General features: G+C 39.6%; 1 protein-coding gene across 1 annotated transcript in view; it reads right to left on the reverse strand.

Moving 5' to 3' along the window:
* The window catches only part of HEPACAM (hepatic and glial cell adhesion molecule), a 1,477,529-nt gene that overhangs the window by 857,879 nt on the left and 600,277 nt on the right, over window positions 1-19,373 (reverse strand). Inside the window, exon 3 of the mRNA XM_044081198.1 lies at window positions 9,976-10,257. Within this exon, the coding sequence (XP_043937133.1) occupies window positions 9,976-10,257 (282 nt within the window). The remainder of the gene's footprint in view (window positions 1-9,975; window positions 10,258-19,373) is intronic.

Consider the following 19,373-nt stretch of genomic DNA (forward strand, 5'->3'; position numbering starts at 1 on the left):
ATAAATACGATGGGTCCACATAATAAAAACTTCAAATAGGGCATCCCGAAAAAAACGTCATCATCAAACAATTCTGATATAAAAAGTAAATAAATATATAAGTAATGAAAAACCCCATTCAGAAATAATGTCACAACTTAGCCCGCCTTAATGTCAATACACTACTGATACTGATATAGTCATTGAGGCCCAGGGCTCTATCAGCATCAGTTTTTAACTGCCAAAATAATTCTCTAAACTTGACCCTGGACTCCCAGTTGCCACCCCGGGGATCCATTGCCACTTGTTCTAATACAGCAAATTTAATGTTCATATTATGACAAATTAATGAACGTTTATAAAAAGCATTAGATTATTTTTCTTTACTAATTTCATAAAGATGTTCGTAAATTCTTTTTCTAAGGGTACGTGTAGTTTTTCCTATGTAAAAACTGTTACAACTTAAACATATAACAATATAATTTAATCCCCTCATACCACAATTATAATATTTAGAAACTGAAAACCTAATTCCTCTAGAAGGAATTTGTATATCCCTCTGTTGCAAAATGTATTCACATTGATGACAAGCACCGCATTTAAAAATGCCCCTTTTAGATCTATTTGTCCCGACCTGATGGATATCATTTTTATCAAATATATCCTTTAAATTCATACCTTTTCTTCTAATAAAGGAGGGCTTAATAGGAATATATCTCCCTGTATCTTCACTGACCTTCAATAAAGGCCAGTATTTTTTAATAATTTTTTCTACTTTACCTGATGTGGCTGAAAAAGTATGTATAAATGCTTGATTATACTGAACCTCATCCTCACCTTCTGAAACCACATCCAACTGACCAAGACCTAAAAGTGGAAAAAAACTTTCCATCCCTATTATTCACCACCTCCTTAACTAAACATCATAACAAGGGCTCAGGATAACCCCTTTCTAAAAAAGAGAATAAATACAATCAACTTCCTTGAGAAATACAAAACAATCACTCGTCATTCTAGACACCCTTATCAACTGACCTTTAGCAATCCCTTTTTTATGATAATATGGATGTCCACTTTCAAAATGCAAATACATATTAGAAAAAGTGGATTTCCTGTATATCTTGGACTGGAAACAGTGGTTCAACTTATCCTTGTATATAGTAACATCCAAGTAATTTATACTAGACTCATCAAATGTGTAGGTAAATGTCACAAAATCTGTGCAATTATTTAAATAAACCATAAATTACTCAAATAAATCCCTAGAACCCCTCCATAATATACAAATATCGTCTACATAGTGGGTATAGAATGTGATATATTTATGCAAACCAGTATTAAAAACAAACTTCCGCTCCCAAAAGTAAAGGACGCAGTTGGCATATAAGGGGGCACATGCTGCCCCCATTGCAACTCCTTTTCTTTGTTGATAAAGGTCACCATTAAAATAAACAAAATTATTTTTAAGGATGGTTTCAGTAGGATCTAAAATCAAATTAATCATATTACCACCTAAACCTGTTTCAGAACTTAAAATTTCCCGGAACCATTCCAAACCTGTGTTGTGTGGAATGCTTGGAAATAACTCAACCACATCAATAGTAGCAAAAAAATGCATCCTTCAGCTTTTCCCAGTTAGGGGTTGCCACAGCGGAACTCCGGTCTGCTAATGATTGGTAGCTGATTTTTACGTGCCGAGTTACCAGCCCTGACACACAACCTTTAACAAAGGTACGCCCATTCATGCACGTCTCCACACAGAATACTCTCTAGCTGAGAATCAAACTGGACAGCGTCTTACTGTGAGGTGACAATGCTACCGCAGCACCACCACCACGGTAATAGTAGCAAAAAAAATATATATATATATATATATATATATATATATATATATATATATATCAGCTTCAAATTTGTCCTTGGTTATTCTATCAGCTTCAAATTTGTCCTTAGTTATTCTTCTCAAAAAATTCCAAGAATCTCTTGTAATATGTGGCACTGAGTTAATTTCTTTCAACTAGGAGTCCACAAAAATTGCCAAAGGCTCAGTAATACTACCAGCCCCCACTAGTATAGGTCTAAATTTAAGTACATCAATCCCTTTGTGCACTTTGGGAATTCCAAATATAGCAGGGATCCTTGGGTTCTCAAATTAAAAAGTTTTTCATTTATGCTACCTTGAAGCAAATGATCAGATAAATAATAATTTATCTTGGAGTGAGCAATATTTATTTTGTTCCGTGATACCACTGTGTAACGATCAGAGTCCTGTAAGATGTTATGTATATACATATCGTACTCATCATTGTACATCAAGACCACCCCTCCCCCTTTGTCGGGTTTCATGACTCTAACTTTTCATTTTTTAATATTGTCATTAATGCTTTTTCTTCTTCAGACAAGTTCTCCGTGGGAGGGTTAACACAGTAATTCATTTGTCTCACTTCCTTTTCAACCATTTCTTCAAAAAGTTTTAATGAAGAATTAATAGGTGGATTAAATAAACTTCTCCTAGATAAATCATTAAAGTTAAACTCTGTACCCTTAAAATAAATTTGTAAATTTAATTGCCTGATAAATAATTTAATATCAATTAAAGTGTTGACCATTGAACCTGTCTTTATAGGCACAAAATGGAATCCTTTAGTAAACAAGTTAAAGTACCTGTCATCAACTACTAAATCTGTAAAATTATAAATTGTAAAACTGTCCTTTTTTCTCACTCTTGAGTCAACCTTGTTTGTGTTTAATTCTTGGTAGACACCATACAAACCCGTGTGCCCTGTTCAATCACAGCCTCACTTCAGGCTTTGTCCCTACCGAATGGAGCACTGCTACAGTCATCCCTCTCTGCAAAAGAGGAGTGACTACAGACACTAGGAACTATTCCCCCATTAGCCTGATGAGTTTGATATGCAAAGCTATGGAACACATCATCATGGAACTAATAAACAAGGATATAGGGAATCTCCAAACTCTGGATCCCACACACTTTGGTTTTGTGAAGGGTAGATCATGCCTGTTCAACTTGGTCAACTTCTTTGAGTCAGTCACCAGAGCTGTGGATGAAGGCAAGGTGGTTCATACAGCCTACCTTGATCTGGCCAAGACCTTTGATACCATTCCCCACTCAGGAATCATAGAAAAACTCACTAAGCTAGGCATCAACCCCTCTATCACTAGGTGGGTTGCAAACTGGCTCACAGATAGAACCCACAGTGTAAAAGTAGCTGACTCCAAGTCAGACTACTGACCAGTCATGAGTGGAGTCCAACAGGGTTCGGTCCTGGGTCCTCTCCTGTTTGGTATCTACTTCTCTGAAGTCCAGGCCAACACGAATGGACTCTGGCTGACAAAGTTCGCAGACGATAGCAAGTTGGGAGCTATTATTAACATTAAGTGATGTTGACATCCTACAGAAAGGCCTCACTGAGACCAACAACTGGTGTCAGAACCATGGGATTAGGCTCAGTGCCAAAAAATGTGTCATCATCCCCCTTGGGAAAAACCCGGTTCCCATGAATTACTACATCAGTGGTAGCCCACTGAACAGAGAAGGTGTTTAAGAGATCTGGGAAAACAGGTTGACAGCAACCTCTCTTTTGACCACCACATTGTCACTGTGGTCAGAAAGTCCTTCTATGTGGCACATCTTATTACTAAGGGTTTTGCATCCAGGAAGAAAGAGGTCATTGTCTCCCTCTACTCTTCACTCATTAGGCCAATCATTGACTACAGTGCCCCATTTGCCATGTACCTCACTAGACACCTGCAACAAGTGGAGAGGCCACAAAAGTACCTCACAAAGAAGATCCTAGGCCTTAAACACTTGTCCTATATGTACAGACTAAAAAGACTTCAACTATTCTCTGTCTCATATCGCCTACTTAGAGGTGATATCTGCTTGACTTACAAAGCTATGTTTGACCCAGCTCTGTTAGAAATGCTACAGCTAAAGAAACCGCAGTCCTTCCACACCACATGCTCCAGAGACCTCAACCTCATTACCACAATCAACAGAATGTGCTGGAGGGACAGGTTCATAACCCAGAGACTGCCCATGCTATGGAATAGACTTCCCATGCATGTCAAGCAGAGCACCTCATTGGCCCTCTTCAAGAAAAATCTTGATGAGTGGATGGGAAATAGAAAATTCATCCCAGGGATCACTCCAGTGGCTTTACACGACAGAGACACTGGGAACTAAGGTCAGGTGGCACAATGCCAGGGTAATCCTATGGGCTAGGCTTGTTAAGGCTCCAGGGCCATTTGCCTAGTACATACCTATGAACCTATGAACATATGAAACTTAATGCACCATCACTGCTACTAAAATTACATTTCTCATTTGTAGTATTTGCTAAAAATAATGTCAAGGATAGCACACTGCATATACACAACACTGATTCTAATATAATAACAAAACACCCTAGCCTACCTAAACAATACTCAGATAAAAAATATATCCTTAGTTAGACAAAGACATTAAAAATAAAATAAACTGAAACATAACTTAATTTTCTATTCATTACAATTTAAAATTGATTATATAAATATCACACACAAAATCCACATACACAAAACCCCATAAACAATATCACTATGAGAATGAAAAAAAGTTGCATGTATAAATATAAAATAAAATACTGCCCACAGACGGCTAACGAGAGAAAGGAATTACCAGCAAAGTGGACAAGATTCAGTATAAACTAAATAAAATAAGCAATCTAAAACATGATACATAAAATTAAATCAACAGTTCCTTATAAAACCCTCATTATATCATTGAACCTTACATCCAATCCAAAAACCTATGCTCTAACAACAAACACCTACTTGAAGTATCAAAACCTAGTTAAAAGAGCAGGTAGCTGCCTCTATTCCCATTCCATAACTAAGCTGTGGAACGCCCTCCCATCATCAATTACAGAATTAGATGACATAGTCTCCTTTAAAAGAAAACTAAAACGACATCTCACTGATAACCCCAGCTGCACATGCAACACATATCCAAAGCCTCCTTAATCTAGCAAAACTGTTTCACATAGCAAATATACTTGTGTATATGTTACATCATATGAGTTATCCCTAATCTTTAGTATCCTAGTCCACACAACTATACAACTATCTTAACACATTTTCTCTTCTCTGTCACTTTCTACTTTTAATACTACCATTAAATACCTGCCACCTATAATCTGCATATTCCCACCACCTAGCTATAAAATTCTAACTATGTCTATCCTACCTTTAAGTTTAACTCTCTAATTCTACTTTCCCTCTACATTTCCCTTTCCCTTTTCCTACTCCTCCCTCCCAAAACAAAAAAAATTGAGCGGTATTGTTAAATATTTCTGTTTAATTTGAGCGGTATTGTTAAATATTTCTGTTTAATTTGAGCGGTATTTCTGTTTAATTTGAGCGGTATTGTTAAATATTTCTGTTTAATTTGAGCGGTATTGTTAAATATTTCTGTTTAATTTGAGCGGTATTGTTAAATATTTCTGTTTAATTTGAGCGGTATTGTTAAATATTTCTGTTTAATTTGAGCGGTATTGTTAAATATTTCTGTTTAATTTGAGTGGTATTGTTAAATATTTCTGTTTAATTTGAGCGGTATTGTTAAATATTTCTGTTTAATTTGAGCTGTATTGTTAAATATTTCTGTTTAATTTGAGCTGTATTGTTAAATATTTCTGTTTAATTTGAGCTGTATTGTTAAATATTTCTAACTGTATAATTTTCCTAGATGCTAATGCTCCATTGTTACTGTATTGTGCCTTTTTACAACATATGTGCTGTTTAGATAGTTTTCTGTATTATTTCACTTGCTTTATAAGTAATTGTTTCCTTACAAATTCATGTCATGATTTTCATGTAACCTGGAGCTTTTCTCCCCAGGCCTCCACTGAAAATGGGTCTCAAACCCAGTGGACTTTGCCGGTCAACAAATGCCAATAAATAATAATAACTAATAAATATATTTCTAAAATGGATACAAATGAAATGACAATACAAAAAGGCTTAATATTTATCTCAGAATCTACAGTAGAAAATCTCTAAGAAGATACCCTAATCACAAAGCCTTTTTGAATCTACCTAAAGTACTGTTCAGATGAAATTGAAGCAAACAACATAGCCCATTAAAGTCAGTGGTACACTATATTCTAACATGACAAAAAAATAAAATAAAATAAAAATTGAATCAAAAGAATATCTAGGAGGTTGGTTTTGCGCAATGGTTAATGACTTTGGCTTTGCAATGTGTCAGAAAAAGCATTCTGTTAACTGCAGTACACGATACTTCATGTATCAGACAGCAGATCCACATTTATTTCATAGGTTGATAGGAAAGAATCAAATATACAATAACAGCACTTTTTGGAAGGATTCAAAGGTATACGTATAAACATATTTTGTAACTTGCTGTGGCTAGGGTGTACAGGGTCCTGGGTTCAAGACTTACAAGGGCTGATTATTTAGAATGATACCACAGTACAATGACAAAATGATTGACTTTAACACTTGGCTAAGATTCTGGTGTCACTCCAAGGGGATCCAGTATCTGTCTGCCTGGGACAACATGATCAACAGGCCACAATGCTTTGCCAGAGATGGCCTGCACCTGTCACCACTGGGATTCTGGATACTGGCTAAGGCTCTTGCTGCTCCAATAGTGCCTTTTTTAGGCAAGGCTCAAACGTCAAACACACCACCATAGTATGTGTGCTACTCAATGCTAAAAGTCTAAACCTCAAAATGCACTCACTTGAGGCTCTCCTTAAGATGGAGAACATCAACATATGTGCAGTGACAACAACCTGGTTTAAGGCTCCAGAGAGCACCCCTGCATTACCAGGCTGCAATTCTTACCACACCTTTCGGCCACCCAACCCGGACCGAAATATTAAAGGAGGAGGCGTGTCCATATTCATAAAGGATATCCACACCTCCAGGCTAGTTGCTCAACATAATGCTTCCGAAATTATCCAAGTACAATTAACACTGGGTAAGACTGCAATTCAGGTTGTAACATGTTACAGATCCCCCGCCATGCCCAGGATGCCCACTCCATGTTTCTCAATATACTGGGTAATATTAAGATACAGCCCAATATCCTAATTTTGGGAAATTTCAACTATTCCCTCCATCAATTGGGAAAACTACTCATGTATTAACTCATTTTCCCAACATTTTCTGGAATTTATCAATTCCAATGCCCTGGACCAGCCTGTCCATACCCCTACCAGGGGTAGCCACATCCTGGACCTGGTCATTACTAATATGGGTAATAGATACTCCATGCTAGATGTCAACTCCTTGCTGGTCAGGTCCGACCACAAGCTAATCACCCTAGACATCCCTATCCCATCCCCGCCTCTCCATTAAGGAAAACACCGTAAAAAACTTCTCCAAAGCCAACTTCATGTTTCTTAAGTCAGAAGTGGCAGACTTCATTACCCCCACACAGATGGAAAATAGTGGCACGACTGCTGAATCATATACAAATGCATGGTATAATGTCATACATGAGTGCATGGACAGTGCCATCCTTAACAGAACCAAGACGCTATCCTCCAGAAAAAGGAAGGCAATCTGGTGGTCCCCTGCCATAAACAAGCTCTACAACAGAAGAAAGAAACTTTTGCAGAAAAGAGTAAAATCCCATGACTGCAGGAACTCCCTGGTCAGCCTCAGCAAGAAGCTGAGATCCCTCATAGAATCCTCCAAAACTAGTTACGAATATAAAATTGCCTTGGATTCTAAAGACAACCAGAAAGTCTTCTACAACTATGTCAAGAATCTCAGTGGCAACACACAGATCCACTCTGAACTACAGCACAATGGCACTACAGTTACCAAACCAAATGATATTGCCAACATCAACATCCTGGCAGACAGGTACAGTGCTAACTTCACTCCCCCAACCCCCAAAGGGCCCATCCCCATACCAGATTATTGCAAATCTCCTGAAATCACGGCTGCACAGGTGAAGATCACACTCTCCAAAGCCAAGAACACAGTATCTATGGGACCGGACAACATCATAGGCTGCGTTCTGCATGAATTGCAGAATGAACTGGCACCCCACCTAAGTACCATGTTCAACCATAGCCTCACTTCAGGCTTTGTGCCTAAGGAGTGGCACACAGTGATAGTTATCCCACTCCACAAAGGGGGTGTCACCACAGACCCTGGGAACTACCACCCCATTAGCCTGATGAGCCTGGTCTGCAAGGTCATGGAATGCATCATCCTAGAGCTTATAAACAAAGACATAGGTAACCTCCAAACTCTGGACCCCACTCAGTTTGGATTTGTAAAGGGTAGATCATGCCTTCTAAATCTGATTGACTTCTTCAAAGCAGTCACTAGAGCTGTAGATGAGGGTAAGGTAGTGCACACAGCCTATCTTGACCTCGCCAAGGCTTTTGACACCATCCCCTACTCTGGTATTATAGATAAACTCACTGGACTAGGCATAAATCCCTATGTCACAAGATGGGTGGCCAACTGGCTCACTGACAGAACCCACACAGTGAAAGTAGCCAACTCCAAATCCAACTTCAGACCAGTGACAAGCGGAGTACCACAGAGTTCGGTCCTGGGTTCTCTCCTGTTCGCTATCTTCTTCTCTGAAGTCCAGGCTAATACAGCTGGTCTCTGGCTAATGAAATTCATAGAGGACTGCAAACTAGGAGCCATAATTGATTCACCTAAGTTTGTGGACATTCTACAAAGAGGCATCATTGAGACTGATGCTTGGTATCAAAGTCATGGCCTAAAGCTCAATGTCAAGAAGTGCATTGTCATCCCCTTTGGGAAAAATACTGTACCCATGAACTACCACATCGGTGGTAACCTACTAAACACCAAAAGTGTGATAAGAGACCTTGGGACACAGGTGGATAGTAGTCTCTCCTTTGTTAATCATGTCGCCACAGTAGTCAGGAACTCCTTCTATGTGGTACACCTCATCACAAAGGGGTTCTTCTCCAGAAAAAGAGAGGTCATTGTTCCTCTCTACTCATCCCTCATTAGACCCACCATAGAGTACAATGCCCCATTTGGCATGTACCTTGCAAGACATCTGCAACAGCTGGAAAGGCCACAGAAATACCTCACTAAGAGGATTACTGGCTTCAAACAGATGCCATACGCCGACTGTCTCAAAAATCTCCAGCTCTACTCCATCACATATCACTTACTCAGAGGCGACCTCTGCCTAATGTACAAAGCCATGTCTAACCCAGACCTGATGGGCATGCTGCACTTAAAGAAATCCCAATCTCTCTGAGCCACACACACTCCAGGGACCTAAACCTTGTCACCACAATAAACAGAACATGCTGGAGGGATAGATTCCTATCCTAGAGACTTCCCCTGCTCTGGAGTAGGCTGCCCATTCATGTCAAACAAAGCTCCTCATTAGCCCTCTTTAAGAGAAATCTTGACAATTGGATGGGTAATAGGAAATTCACCCTGGGAATCACTGCTGTGGCTCTCCTCGACAGGGGCATAGGAAAATAATTTTCTTGGGTGGCAAAAGCCAGGGAACTCATTTGGCTAGGCTTACCTATGAACCTATATGCATCTGTGTTAGAGTGCATGAATCTATATTTTTAGATGCAGACACACACACACACACACACACACACACACACACACACACACACACACACACACACACACACACACACCAATAGACATATTCTACAGTAGCCCATCATGTTAAACATTTGTGCGTCATGCTACCTTTGAATACTTCCAAAAATGCTGTTATTACATATTTGGTTCTTTCTCTCCTTTTAAGGTGTTTCTAATCTCTGCCCTGGTTGCTTGTGAGGGGTGTGTGTGTGTGTGTGTGTGTGTGTGTGTGTGTGTGTGTGTGTGTGTGTGTGTGTGTGTGTGTGTGTGTGTGTGTGTTTCTTGGGGGGGGTGACAGTGTCCTAGTTTTATTCTGCTGTATAATCAGTAATTTTCAGGATCACTTACTATAAACTGTGAGCTTTATCTGGGCACTCTGTTCTTTGCTGATAGGATTTTCAACCAGGCAGCTATACACATCATCATCTGACATAAGGACCCGTGTGATAGTTAGCACCTTCTGGTCAGGTGACAGCAGTAGCCGTGAGTCATTACTCAGTGGTTTCCCATTCTTCATCCAGGTATAAGCTGGTTTGGTGCCCTGCTCATGAGAACAGTTCAGTGTGAAATATTCACTTAGCTCAAGGACTGTAGAGGATGCCATGATCACTTGAGGCTTTGAAATCGGAACTAGAAAAAAAGAAAAATAATGATGTCAGAGCCAAGCAACAAATAGACTTTTAGCAGTACAAACTCTGTTCGATAGACGGTTACTACCATAATACAAAGCAGTTCATGCTGCATTGAGTCTTTTCTGTTAACTCTTTCCATTTTTTCGTTTAATTTATTGATGCACTCAGATGTAAAATGTGTTACTTTTCAATATTTATCATTTCCCTGTGTAATTTGTAATCTGCATAAATAGTTAATTTGTGCAGCCGTAGAACGCCATACTCTTTACATACAACAGAAAAGGTGTCAAGGACCAAATGGCCTACCTTATTATATGCTTCAGATTTTAGTGTATTGTCATTGCATAGTTCTGTGCTACAATCGATTCATTTTATGAGTGGCCATGATATCTGCACTGTAACCTCCACACATAAATTATTTCAGGTGTCCATCTGTCACTCCACATAAGTTGCTTCACTCATTACCACTTTAACAACTACTCCCTTTAAAACTTTGAATAAAACCTTTAAACTTAGGTAAATCTTCCCTAGAATGTAATGGGTCATATGCATGTCACCTGTCTCTCTTTTTTATCCAAGAATGTTAAATTAGTTTCATCAGTCATTCTTTTTTTTATTCAAGGATGTTACATTAATTTCATCAGTCATTCTGCCTTATAACTCTTAGAAAACCCCTACATACCTACATACTATCTCAAGAAGGACCATGCTGCTTCAACACAAATACTTCAAGAGAGGAGTCCTGCAATCTATAAAGACCTCATTAGCATATCATAAAGATATGTGTGTTAGCAGATCAATGATTTCACTCCAAATTATGAAAAAAATAACTGTAGTGCATGGAGCGCAGTGATTACACTGATATTTGGAAAAAGTCAAACCAGTTAAGCACCAGAGTGGCCTGAGACCTTAACCAATGTTATACACCTCCTGCTTAAGTTGTTACGGTTAAGCCTTGGGCTAGGCAGTAAAATCTACCATTACCGACCAACAAATGACAGTGGCATAATAAAAGATCTGTTTCTGCCTGCTGTCTGTTGTGATAACATGTTCCTGACTTCCTGTCAATAACCTTGAAGCGAATAGAATAACAGGATGTATGTTCCCTTGCATTTTCTGAAGGATATGATGTCTGAAATTTAAATGTAGGTCATAAATTTAATTCCATCCAAAAACACAGACTTCATGAGGAATGGACCAAACATATGAGGCAAAAATCTTGACAGTTGAGAGGCATGGAAGGAAAGTGCAAACCAAAATGTGTTACACTGCATTTCTGATAGCACTAGCTAATTTTTTTATGGCTTTGAAAGCCAGCAAAATGCTTAGTGTTGTTTTTTCTATTTTACTGTAACTAGTAGTACACAGAGCAGATAAAGCTCCATATGCTTCAAAGAATTATGAATGGGTCACTGAGCCTAACCTACTATTATGTGTTTTTGACACAGGATGCCAAGATTCGTTCATGAGGTAAATTTCTTGGTATTCATGTCTCGAACATCAGTTAGGATCAGTGACAGACTCAAAATCCTCTACATTGAGCACCTTTCTGGTTAAAGTCCAATCTCTTGCAGAAGCATAACCAAAGCTACCTCAGAATAGCATCTGAAACATTTTCACAGCTTTAAAAGCAGTTATATAATTTGTTGTCTATCTCCCTACCTCACACACTCACACTAACATATACATACACACTATGACAGAGTGAAGTGTCCAAAAGCTCTTAAAGTAATTCCTTCAGATGAGGGACACTGCTTCTGCCTGCTGTTGATGTGGCAATGCAGTGTTTTACGAGTTTCAAATCTGCAAAATGCTTTGTGTTCCTGAACTTTTTTTCTGTATCTAGTAGCAGACAAAGTAGGTAAAGCTCCAGGGACTACAATGAATATTAGGTGTCTCCAAACATAACTCACTTGTTGTTGTGTTGTTGTGTCTTTCGGCTTTTCCCGGTTAGGGGTCGCCACAGCGGAACTCCGGTTCGCTAATGATTGGTAGTTGATTTTTACGTGCTGAGTTACCAGCCCTGACGCACAACCTTCAACGAAGGTATGCCCATTCACGCATGACTCCACCCAGAAGACGGTCTAGCTGAGAATCCAACCAGACAGCGTCTTACTGTGAGGCGACAATGCTACCGCAGCACCACCACCGCGGAATCATAACTCACTTGTTATACATTCTTATTCCTTGAAACTTGAACATAGGTAGCAGGATTCACCTCTTCAGCTTCAGTTTACACTGCTTTCAAGGTGAATATCTTGACTTGAAAGCAGTTACAATAATGATCTCACTCTAAACATTGCATTCATTTATTACTTTAAATAGGTGAGATCATGTTAGGGGTAAGTGCTGGGGAGTTTAGTGGGCAGTTAGTGCTGGGGTGTGTGTAAATGTGTGGCTATGTGTGTGTGAACATATGCAGAGGTATGAGTGGTATCCAGTGAGTGTGTGTGCGGGCAAATGTGTGTCTACCTGGGTTGTCTCAATTTGTTAGGAGATACATCAGGTGGAGAGTGTGTGTGCATATGTGTGAATGGGTGAGTGTGTGCATGAGTGTGATCAGGTGAGGTGTGTGTGCATATGTGTGTGTGTGTGTGTGTGTGTGTGTGTGTGTGTGTGTGTGTGTGTGTTTGTGTGTGTGTATGATTGTGAATCCGTATGCGTGTATGCGTATGTGTATGACTGTGAATGTGCAAGTGTGCGTGTGTGCATGTATGACTGTGAATGTGTGCACATGACTGTGAATCTGTGTGTGTGTGTGTGTGTGTGTGTGTGTGTGTGTGTGTGTGTGTGTGTGTGTGTGTGTGTGTGTGTGTGTGTATGATTGTGAATCCGTATGCGTGTATGCGTATGTGTATCACTGTGAATGTGCAAGTGTGTGTGCATGTATGACTGTGAATGTGTGCACATGACTGTGAATCTGTGTGTGTGTGTGTGTGTGTGTGTGTGTGTGTGTGTGTGTGTGTGTGTGTGTGTGTGTGTGTGTGTGTGACTAAGTGTCTGTGTTTGTGTGCATGACTGAGTGTGTGTGTGTGTGTGTGTGTGTGTGTGTGTGTGTGTGTGTGTGTGTGTGTGTGTGTGTGTGTGTGTGTGTGTGTGTGTGTGTGTGTGTGTGTGTGTGTGCGTGCATGCGTGTATGAGTGTCAATGCGTGTGCACGTGTGTGTGCATGTGTCCGTGTGTCTATGATTATGAATGTGTGCAGGGGGGTGCAGCTGTCAAACACCCCTTGAACAGTGATAACATTGTATAATACTGGGTGGCATTAAACACCAGGAAATAACTCTAAGTCACTTTAAGAGTTAATAGAGCAACATGTTTTTTGGCACAAAAAAACTTATGTGGGGGACACTAAACACCAAGGATACTCCAATATTACCCTACTCAAGTTTTATTATGGGAAATGAAGTGAGAAACTCTAACTTTTGGCATTATTGACTGACTGGACAAATCTAGGAGAAGCTCTAAACACCGGGGAGTCTTTATAATCAACTTATCTATAATAATCCACTTAAGGAGTTAATAGCACAACAGGTTTTGCAACAAAATGTATTTTCTGAACAATAAGAATGAAATTGCAATGGCTGGCAGTAATGAATGAAATCATTTGTGATTTACTATGAATGGAGAAAATAACAGATAACATCTAGGACATTCTGTGAACTTGGGGACAGATAAGAGGTCTGTGTGGAGGGTCCATATCAGCATTTTGAAAATTTAATAAGTCGAATCACTAAATGTCGAACTGAAATGATCGACCTATTAAATTTTCGAATGCCGATAGAAAAAAAACTAAAGGGTGTAGGCAGGGGGCCAAGCCCCCCTGCACCCCCCCCGCTACTTAAATGTACCAACTCCGAGACTGCACTACATTGAAGTAAATGGAAATCTCCCCTTATGGAGATTTCTGTTTACCCATTCGATGTTCTGCACTTTCGGCATTCTCGTGGCGACAATATCTGATTCGATATTGTCAGCATTCGAGATGCTGATATAGACCCTGTGTGGAGGGGATGGGATGAATTGGAGGGGGTACCTATGATAACACAAGGGTGTCAGAAAGGGGCCTGTTAGTGCTTGCAGTAATCATAGAGTGATTTGGAGACATGCAAATTAGATAGGTTCATAGGTTCATAGGTTCATACTAGGCTATCTGCCCTTGGGCATTTATAAGCCTAGCCAGAGTGTGTTTGGCTTTTGCCACCCATTTTAAATTAAGTTTGCTACGCCCTTTTTCGAGGTTAGTATACTGTGCCTCTGTCTAAGAGTGACACAGAAGTGATACCCAGGGTAAACCTACTATCTCCCATCCACTCATCAAGATTCCTCTTGAAGAGAGTCAATGAGGGACTCTGCCTAACCTGGACTGGGATTTTATTCCAGAGTGAAGGGAGCCTCTGGGTTATGAATCTGTCCCTCCAGCATGTCCTATTTATTTCAGTGCTGAGGTTCAAGTCTCTCGAGCGCGTAGCTCGATGGGATTTGGATTTTCTGATGTCTTTCCACATGGCAGCTAAAATTCCTCTAAATTGCTGGTTTCAGTGATTGCACTAAAAGGCCCTTTTTGCCACAGCCTTTCTGCTCTCATCTGCACCTGTTTTTGAATCCTAGCTACAGCCTGCACCATACCTTAGAATCATATGAAAATAAGATGCATTGTCTTCCAGCCTGTCTGTAATGTCACTGACAAACAATTTGAAGATTATTAATCCAGTTATCCTTACTTAAGGTTTTCTGTAGCCAGCTTAAAAACATTTCAATCATGAAGCTTTCTGTAATTAGTAACATAACCTAAATGAATTCTACCTACATTCAGTCTCTCATTTTCTTCACTCTACACTCTGCTCGGAATGAAGTCTTTCCCCACAACACCCCTCGTTTTGCACCTTCAGCTCCTTCCATCCACTCTTCTTTAACATTCTTTCTACCTTGGATACCTTAATCAAAGAGTAAAGTGGTCACACAGAAAAAAAAGACCCTGGGTTTCTAGAGTAGAACCGAACATTCCACTTATGCTGTGCTGACAAGGTCATAAAAAGGCCAAATCATGCATGTCCGCAGCTAGTGGAGTTTGGCTTTATTGGCTAGAATGTGTACATTAATACTTAAAAAGTAGAAAGTTAAAGGTCATGGACATTCAGAAGCCATATAGCTGAAACACTTGATGTCCTTAAGAGGTTGTTTGCAAATATCCCATGGGCCTCTATTACAGAAGGTTTAAGTATCACAGAGTGAAAACTCTACCTTGGACACCTTATCATATCTACTGTACATAGCGAAGAATTATTGCCTGTGTTTCAGTTTGATCAAGTTATGTAACTTGTCATACTGTTTAAATGTTTATAGCTTTTTTAGTCTATTTAGTTGTATTTTTAATTATAGTGTAACTACTTTCCTGTAAAACATCCTTCACTTCTTATCAATATATATATACATCCATTTGAAAATCAACTAGTTATTTTCCGTCTATAATACTCTCCCAGGCTGAGCCTGAAATTGGTCCAATAAAATCAGAGTCCGGTTTCAGTTAACAAATACAAATAAATAAAAATAAAAATAAAAAAAAATTCAGCATCTTTAAATGAAAGTGCAGAACTGAATTTAATAGTGTAATATAACACTAGACCACTAGATGTCATCTGTAAATCTGAAAATACAAGAAACATTTTTTGTTGTTGTTTTTGGGTATAATTCTCTCTCTCTCTTTCACGGTTAGTGGTCGCCATAGCGGATCACCTTGTCTGCTCATGATTGGCAGTGGAGTTTTACAGTGTCGAGTTTCCAGCCCGGCACCCAACCTTCCACAGAAGGCACACACACACACACATACACACACACACACACACACACACACACACACACACACACACACACACACACACACACACACACACACACACACACACACACACACACACACCTATGGCCAATTTTAACATGTCCGATCCACTTGCAGCATGTCTTTGGGGATGTAGGAAGAAACCGGAGCACCCGTAGGAAACCCACACGACCACAGGGAGGACATGCAGACTCCGCACAGAAGACACCCCAGCAGAAGATTGAAGCAGAGAACCTCTTGCTGTGAGGCGACAACACTAACCACTGTACCACCGCGGCCATCCTTGTTTTTGTGTATTATGATGTCTTGTATTATGTGTAACACTGTGTCTGAATCATAGCTCTCAACTGTACAGATTTTTGCAGAATGTCCAGATTTTTGGCTCATATTTTTGGCCTGTTCCTCATAAAATTTGTGGTTTTCTGGTAAATCACTGGGATGATCTGAGGACTGAAGTCAATAAATAATGGCATACATTTGAGTTTCTGACTTCATATCCTTCAGAAAGTATATGCTCAAATAAACTATGCTACTCTAGCAACTTCCTAAGTTTATAAGACCAATATTTAAAATATGTCACTATTTTTGGGCCTTTGTCTCCCTGTCAGGTTTGTTCAGATTTCTTGCACTAAGAGGTTAAGAGGTACGGTCTGAATTTTTATACTGTTAGGCATGTTGAACAACATTTTAATATGTATTTTATTGTTTTCATCATTTTTAATTAGTATTTAGTGACATCATGGGGAAACCATTTAAATATTGTGAAACATGCTCTGTTTGATACAGAGGTGAATGAATTAATACTGGATTCATGCATTTGTTTATAAAATACTGAATATTTATTAAAACAGAGGTTAAGGTACATTGGAGTATTTCCTTTACTTGGAGGTGCACAGATACAGAGGTGAATGGATTAATTCTGGATTCATGCATTTGTTTATAATAAACTGAATATCTATTAAAACAGAGGTTAAGGTACATTGGAGTATTTATTTTACTCGGACGTACACAGACAGATCTCAGAGTTGATATACAGAGTTACCAAGGAAGTTGGGGTGGAGATAGAGAAAGACTAATATTGTTGCAACAAATTCTGAAATGCATTGAATGAACACTAGAATTAAAGTTAATTATTTACTGTTTCAGATCCATAGTTATGAGCCCCGTATTTGTGACTGGAAAATGTATCACTGCTTGAAGTGATTAAGGGAGCTCTTTACATACATACATTCAAATGTCTCAAGCACAGGCATTAAGCCCTTCTAGCTTGCCAATATCTTTAAAATCTTTAGCAGATTATCCAGGGATATGAAGGCACATTAATATTAACCATGATATACTATTATGGATTATGACAAGAGAAAAATGTGAACCATGGTTTATCCTTTTGTTGAACAGACTGAGAAGTGCAACCTCAAGCTGAAGAGAGGTGCCAAATCAGAGCTAGAGAGTTGAGATATATGGTCAGGAAACTCCAGGGTCTCAAACATCTATCCTATACACATAGGCTAAAAGCCCTGTCCCTCTACTCAGTCTCATACAGACTGCTCAGAGGTGACCTGTGTCTGGCGTACAAGGCCATCTCAGACCCAGCCTTCATGGAGTTGCTGCATATCTGTAAGACAAACTCCACTTGTGCAACCCACATGCAAAGGCCTTAACCTGATCTGTGACATTAATAGAAATTGTTGGCAGGATAGATTTGTGTCCCAAAGACTACCCCATCTGTGGAATAGACTCCTTCTCCATGTCAAGCAGAGTGTCGCTCTAGCCCTCTTTAAGAGAAACCTGGATGACTGGATGGGAAACAGAAAATACACCCCTGGGATCCCACCTGTGTCCCTGCTGGACAGGGAAAACAGGTGCTGACTTTGAGGGAACATGGGCTAAATTCTTGGCTAGGCTTATAAGGACCTCTGGGCTAATAGCCTGGTATCATCCTATGAACATATGAACCTATAATGTATTCTTTACCCTTGTTAACCAGCTCCAACAAGGGCACTTTTTGGTCATAACCTAAGCATGTAAACAGTAGCATTTTCAAGTTTAAACATTTATAGTAGATTTTATTTGTTATCAAATGCTTATTTTAGTAAGCTTCAAGAGAATAACAGTAAACAGTATTATTTAATCTGCCAAATTAAATTATGTTGTGACAACAGTAACAGTGAAATAATTTCTTAGTGTGTCAGTATCTGTGTAGTTAAGTGCAAATGTTGATATGTATGACTACAGTTTTCTCTTCAGTTCACAGATTAATGTAAATACATGGGACAAAAGGAGAGTAATTTAACTGATCATGGAAACAAATGCATTTATATCCTTCTTTTAGGCAGAGGCATAGTTAGGCTGGGGTGAATGATGCAACCACCTTGGACAGAGTGCAAGGTGTTAGGGGGTGCAATCAGCAGATGCCAGTTGGACAGTAGTACAGCACTGGCAATTGGACGAGTAGGAATTCTGGGGCAAAAGGGGCCTGGGTAGCAATTTGTAGGGACCACAAAAATCAGAAATAGCAAAATAAGTAATTTTACTTTTTCATAGATGCTTTTCTGCTCCTCTTTTGTTTTTGACACATTTATCCTGGCTTCTCCTCTTCCCCATTCAGCTCATTAGAAATGTGTGTCCCCTCATCCTCACATTTTATGTAAGGGATGAGCCTCTGGCACTGCCAGAGAGCATTGGGAAACCTTCTGATTGGGACTCTTGGTGCAGTGGAAGGGACAGTGGAGCTTCTGGCACTGCCCCAGAGCATTAAGAAACCTCTTGATTGGGGCTCTTGGTGCAGTGGAAGGGGCAGTGGAGCCTCTGGCACTGCCCCGAGCATTGGCAAACCTTCTGATTGGGGCTCTTGGTGGAGTGGAAGGAGCAGTGGAAGCTGGTTTGTGGGTGTTCACATTTGGCAGAGAAAGAAGCAAAATTGAAAATTAGACAGAATGGTTCGTGCCCTGCTGAGAACAATGTGCTGTGAAATAGGGAGCTTTAATGTTATTTTCATTTTTGTTTTATTTTGCTGGGATGGGGCAGCCTGGCACTAGGAGAGCATCTTGGTCTTCTCCAAGAACCTTATTTAGCTTATCTTGGACTCCAAGTAGGCTTCAGGTGCAACTGGATTGACTAGACATTCTGAAAAAAAATAAGCAAGCTACCCACACAGCAGTAGCACAGATCGTGACTTCTTAGCACAAGAATCAGGGACAATGCCAAAGAAAACATGAGGGAAAATGACTCAAAATCAGGGCATATTGTCAATGTTGCTGTGTTTATATTTACAAA

This window comes from Protopterus annectens, chromosome 8.part0, assembly GCF_019279795.1.
Source record: "Protopterus annectens isolate FY-2018-M chromosome 8.part0, PAN1.0, whole genome shotgun sequence".
Classification (NCBI taxonomy): Eukaryota; Metazoa; Chordata; order Ceratodontiformes; family Protopteridae; genus Protopterus; species Protopterus annectens.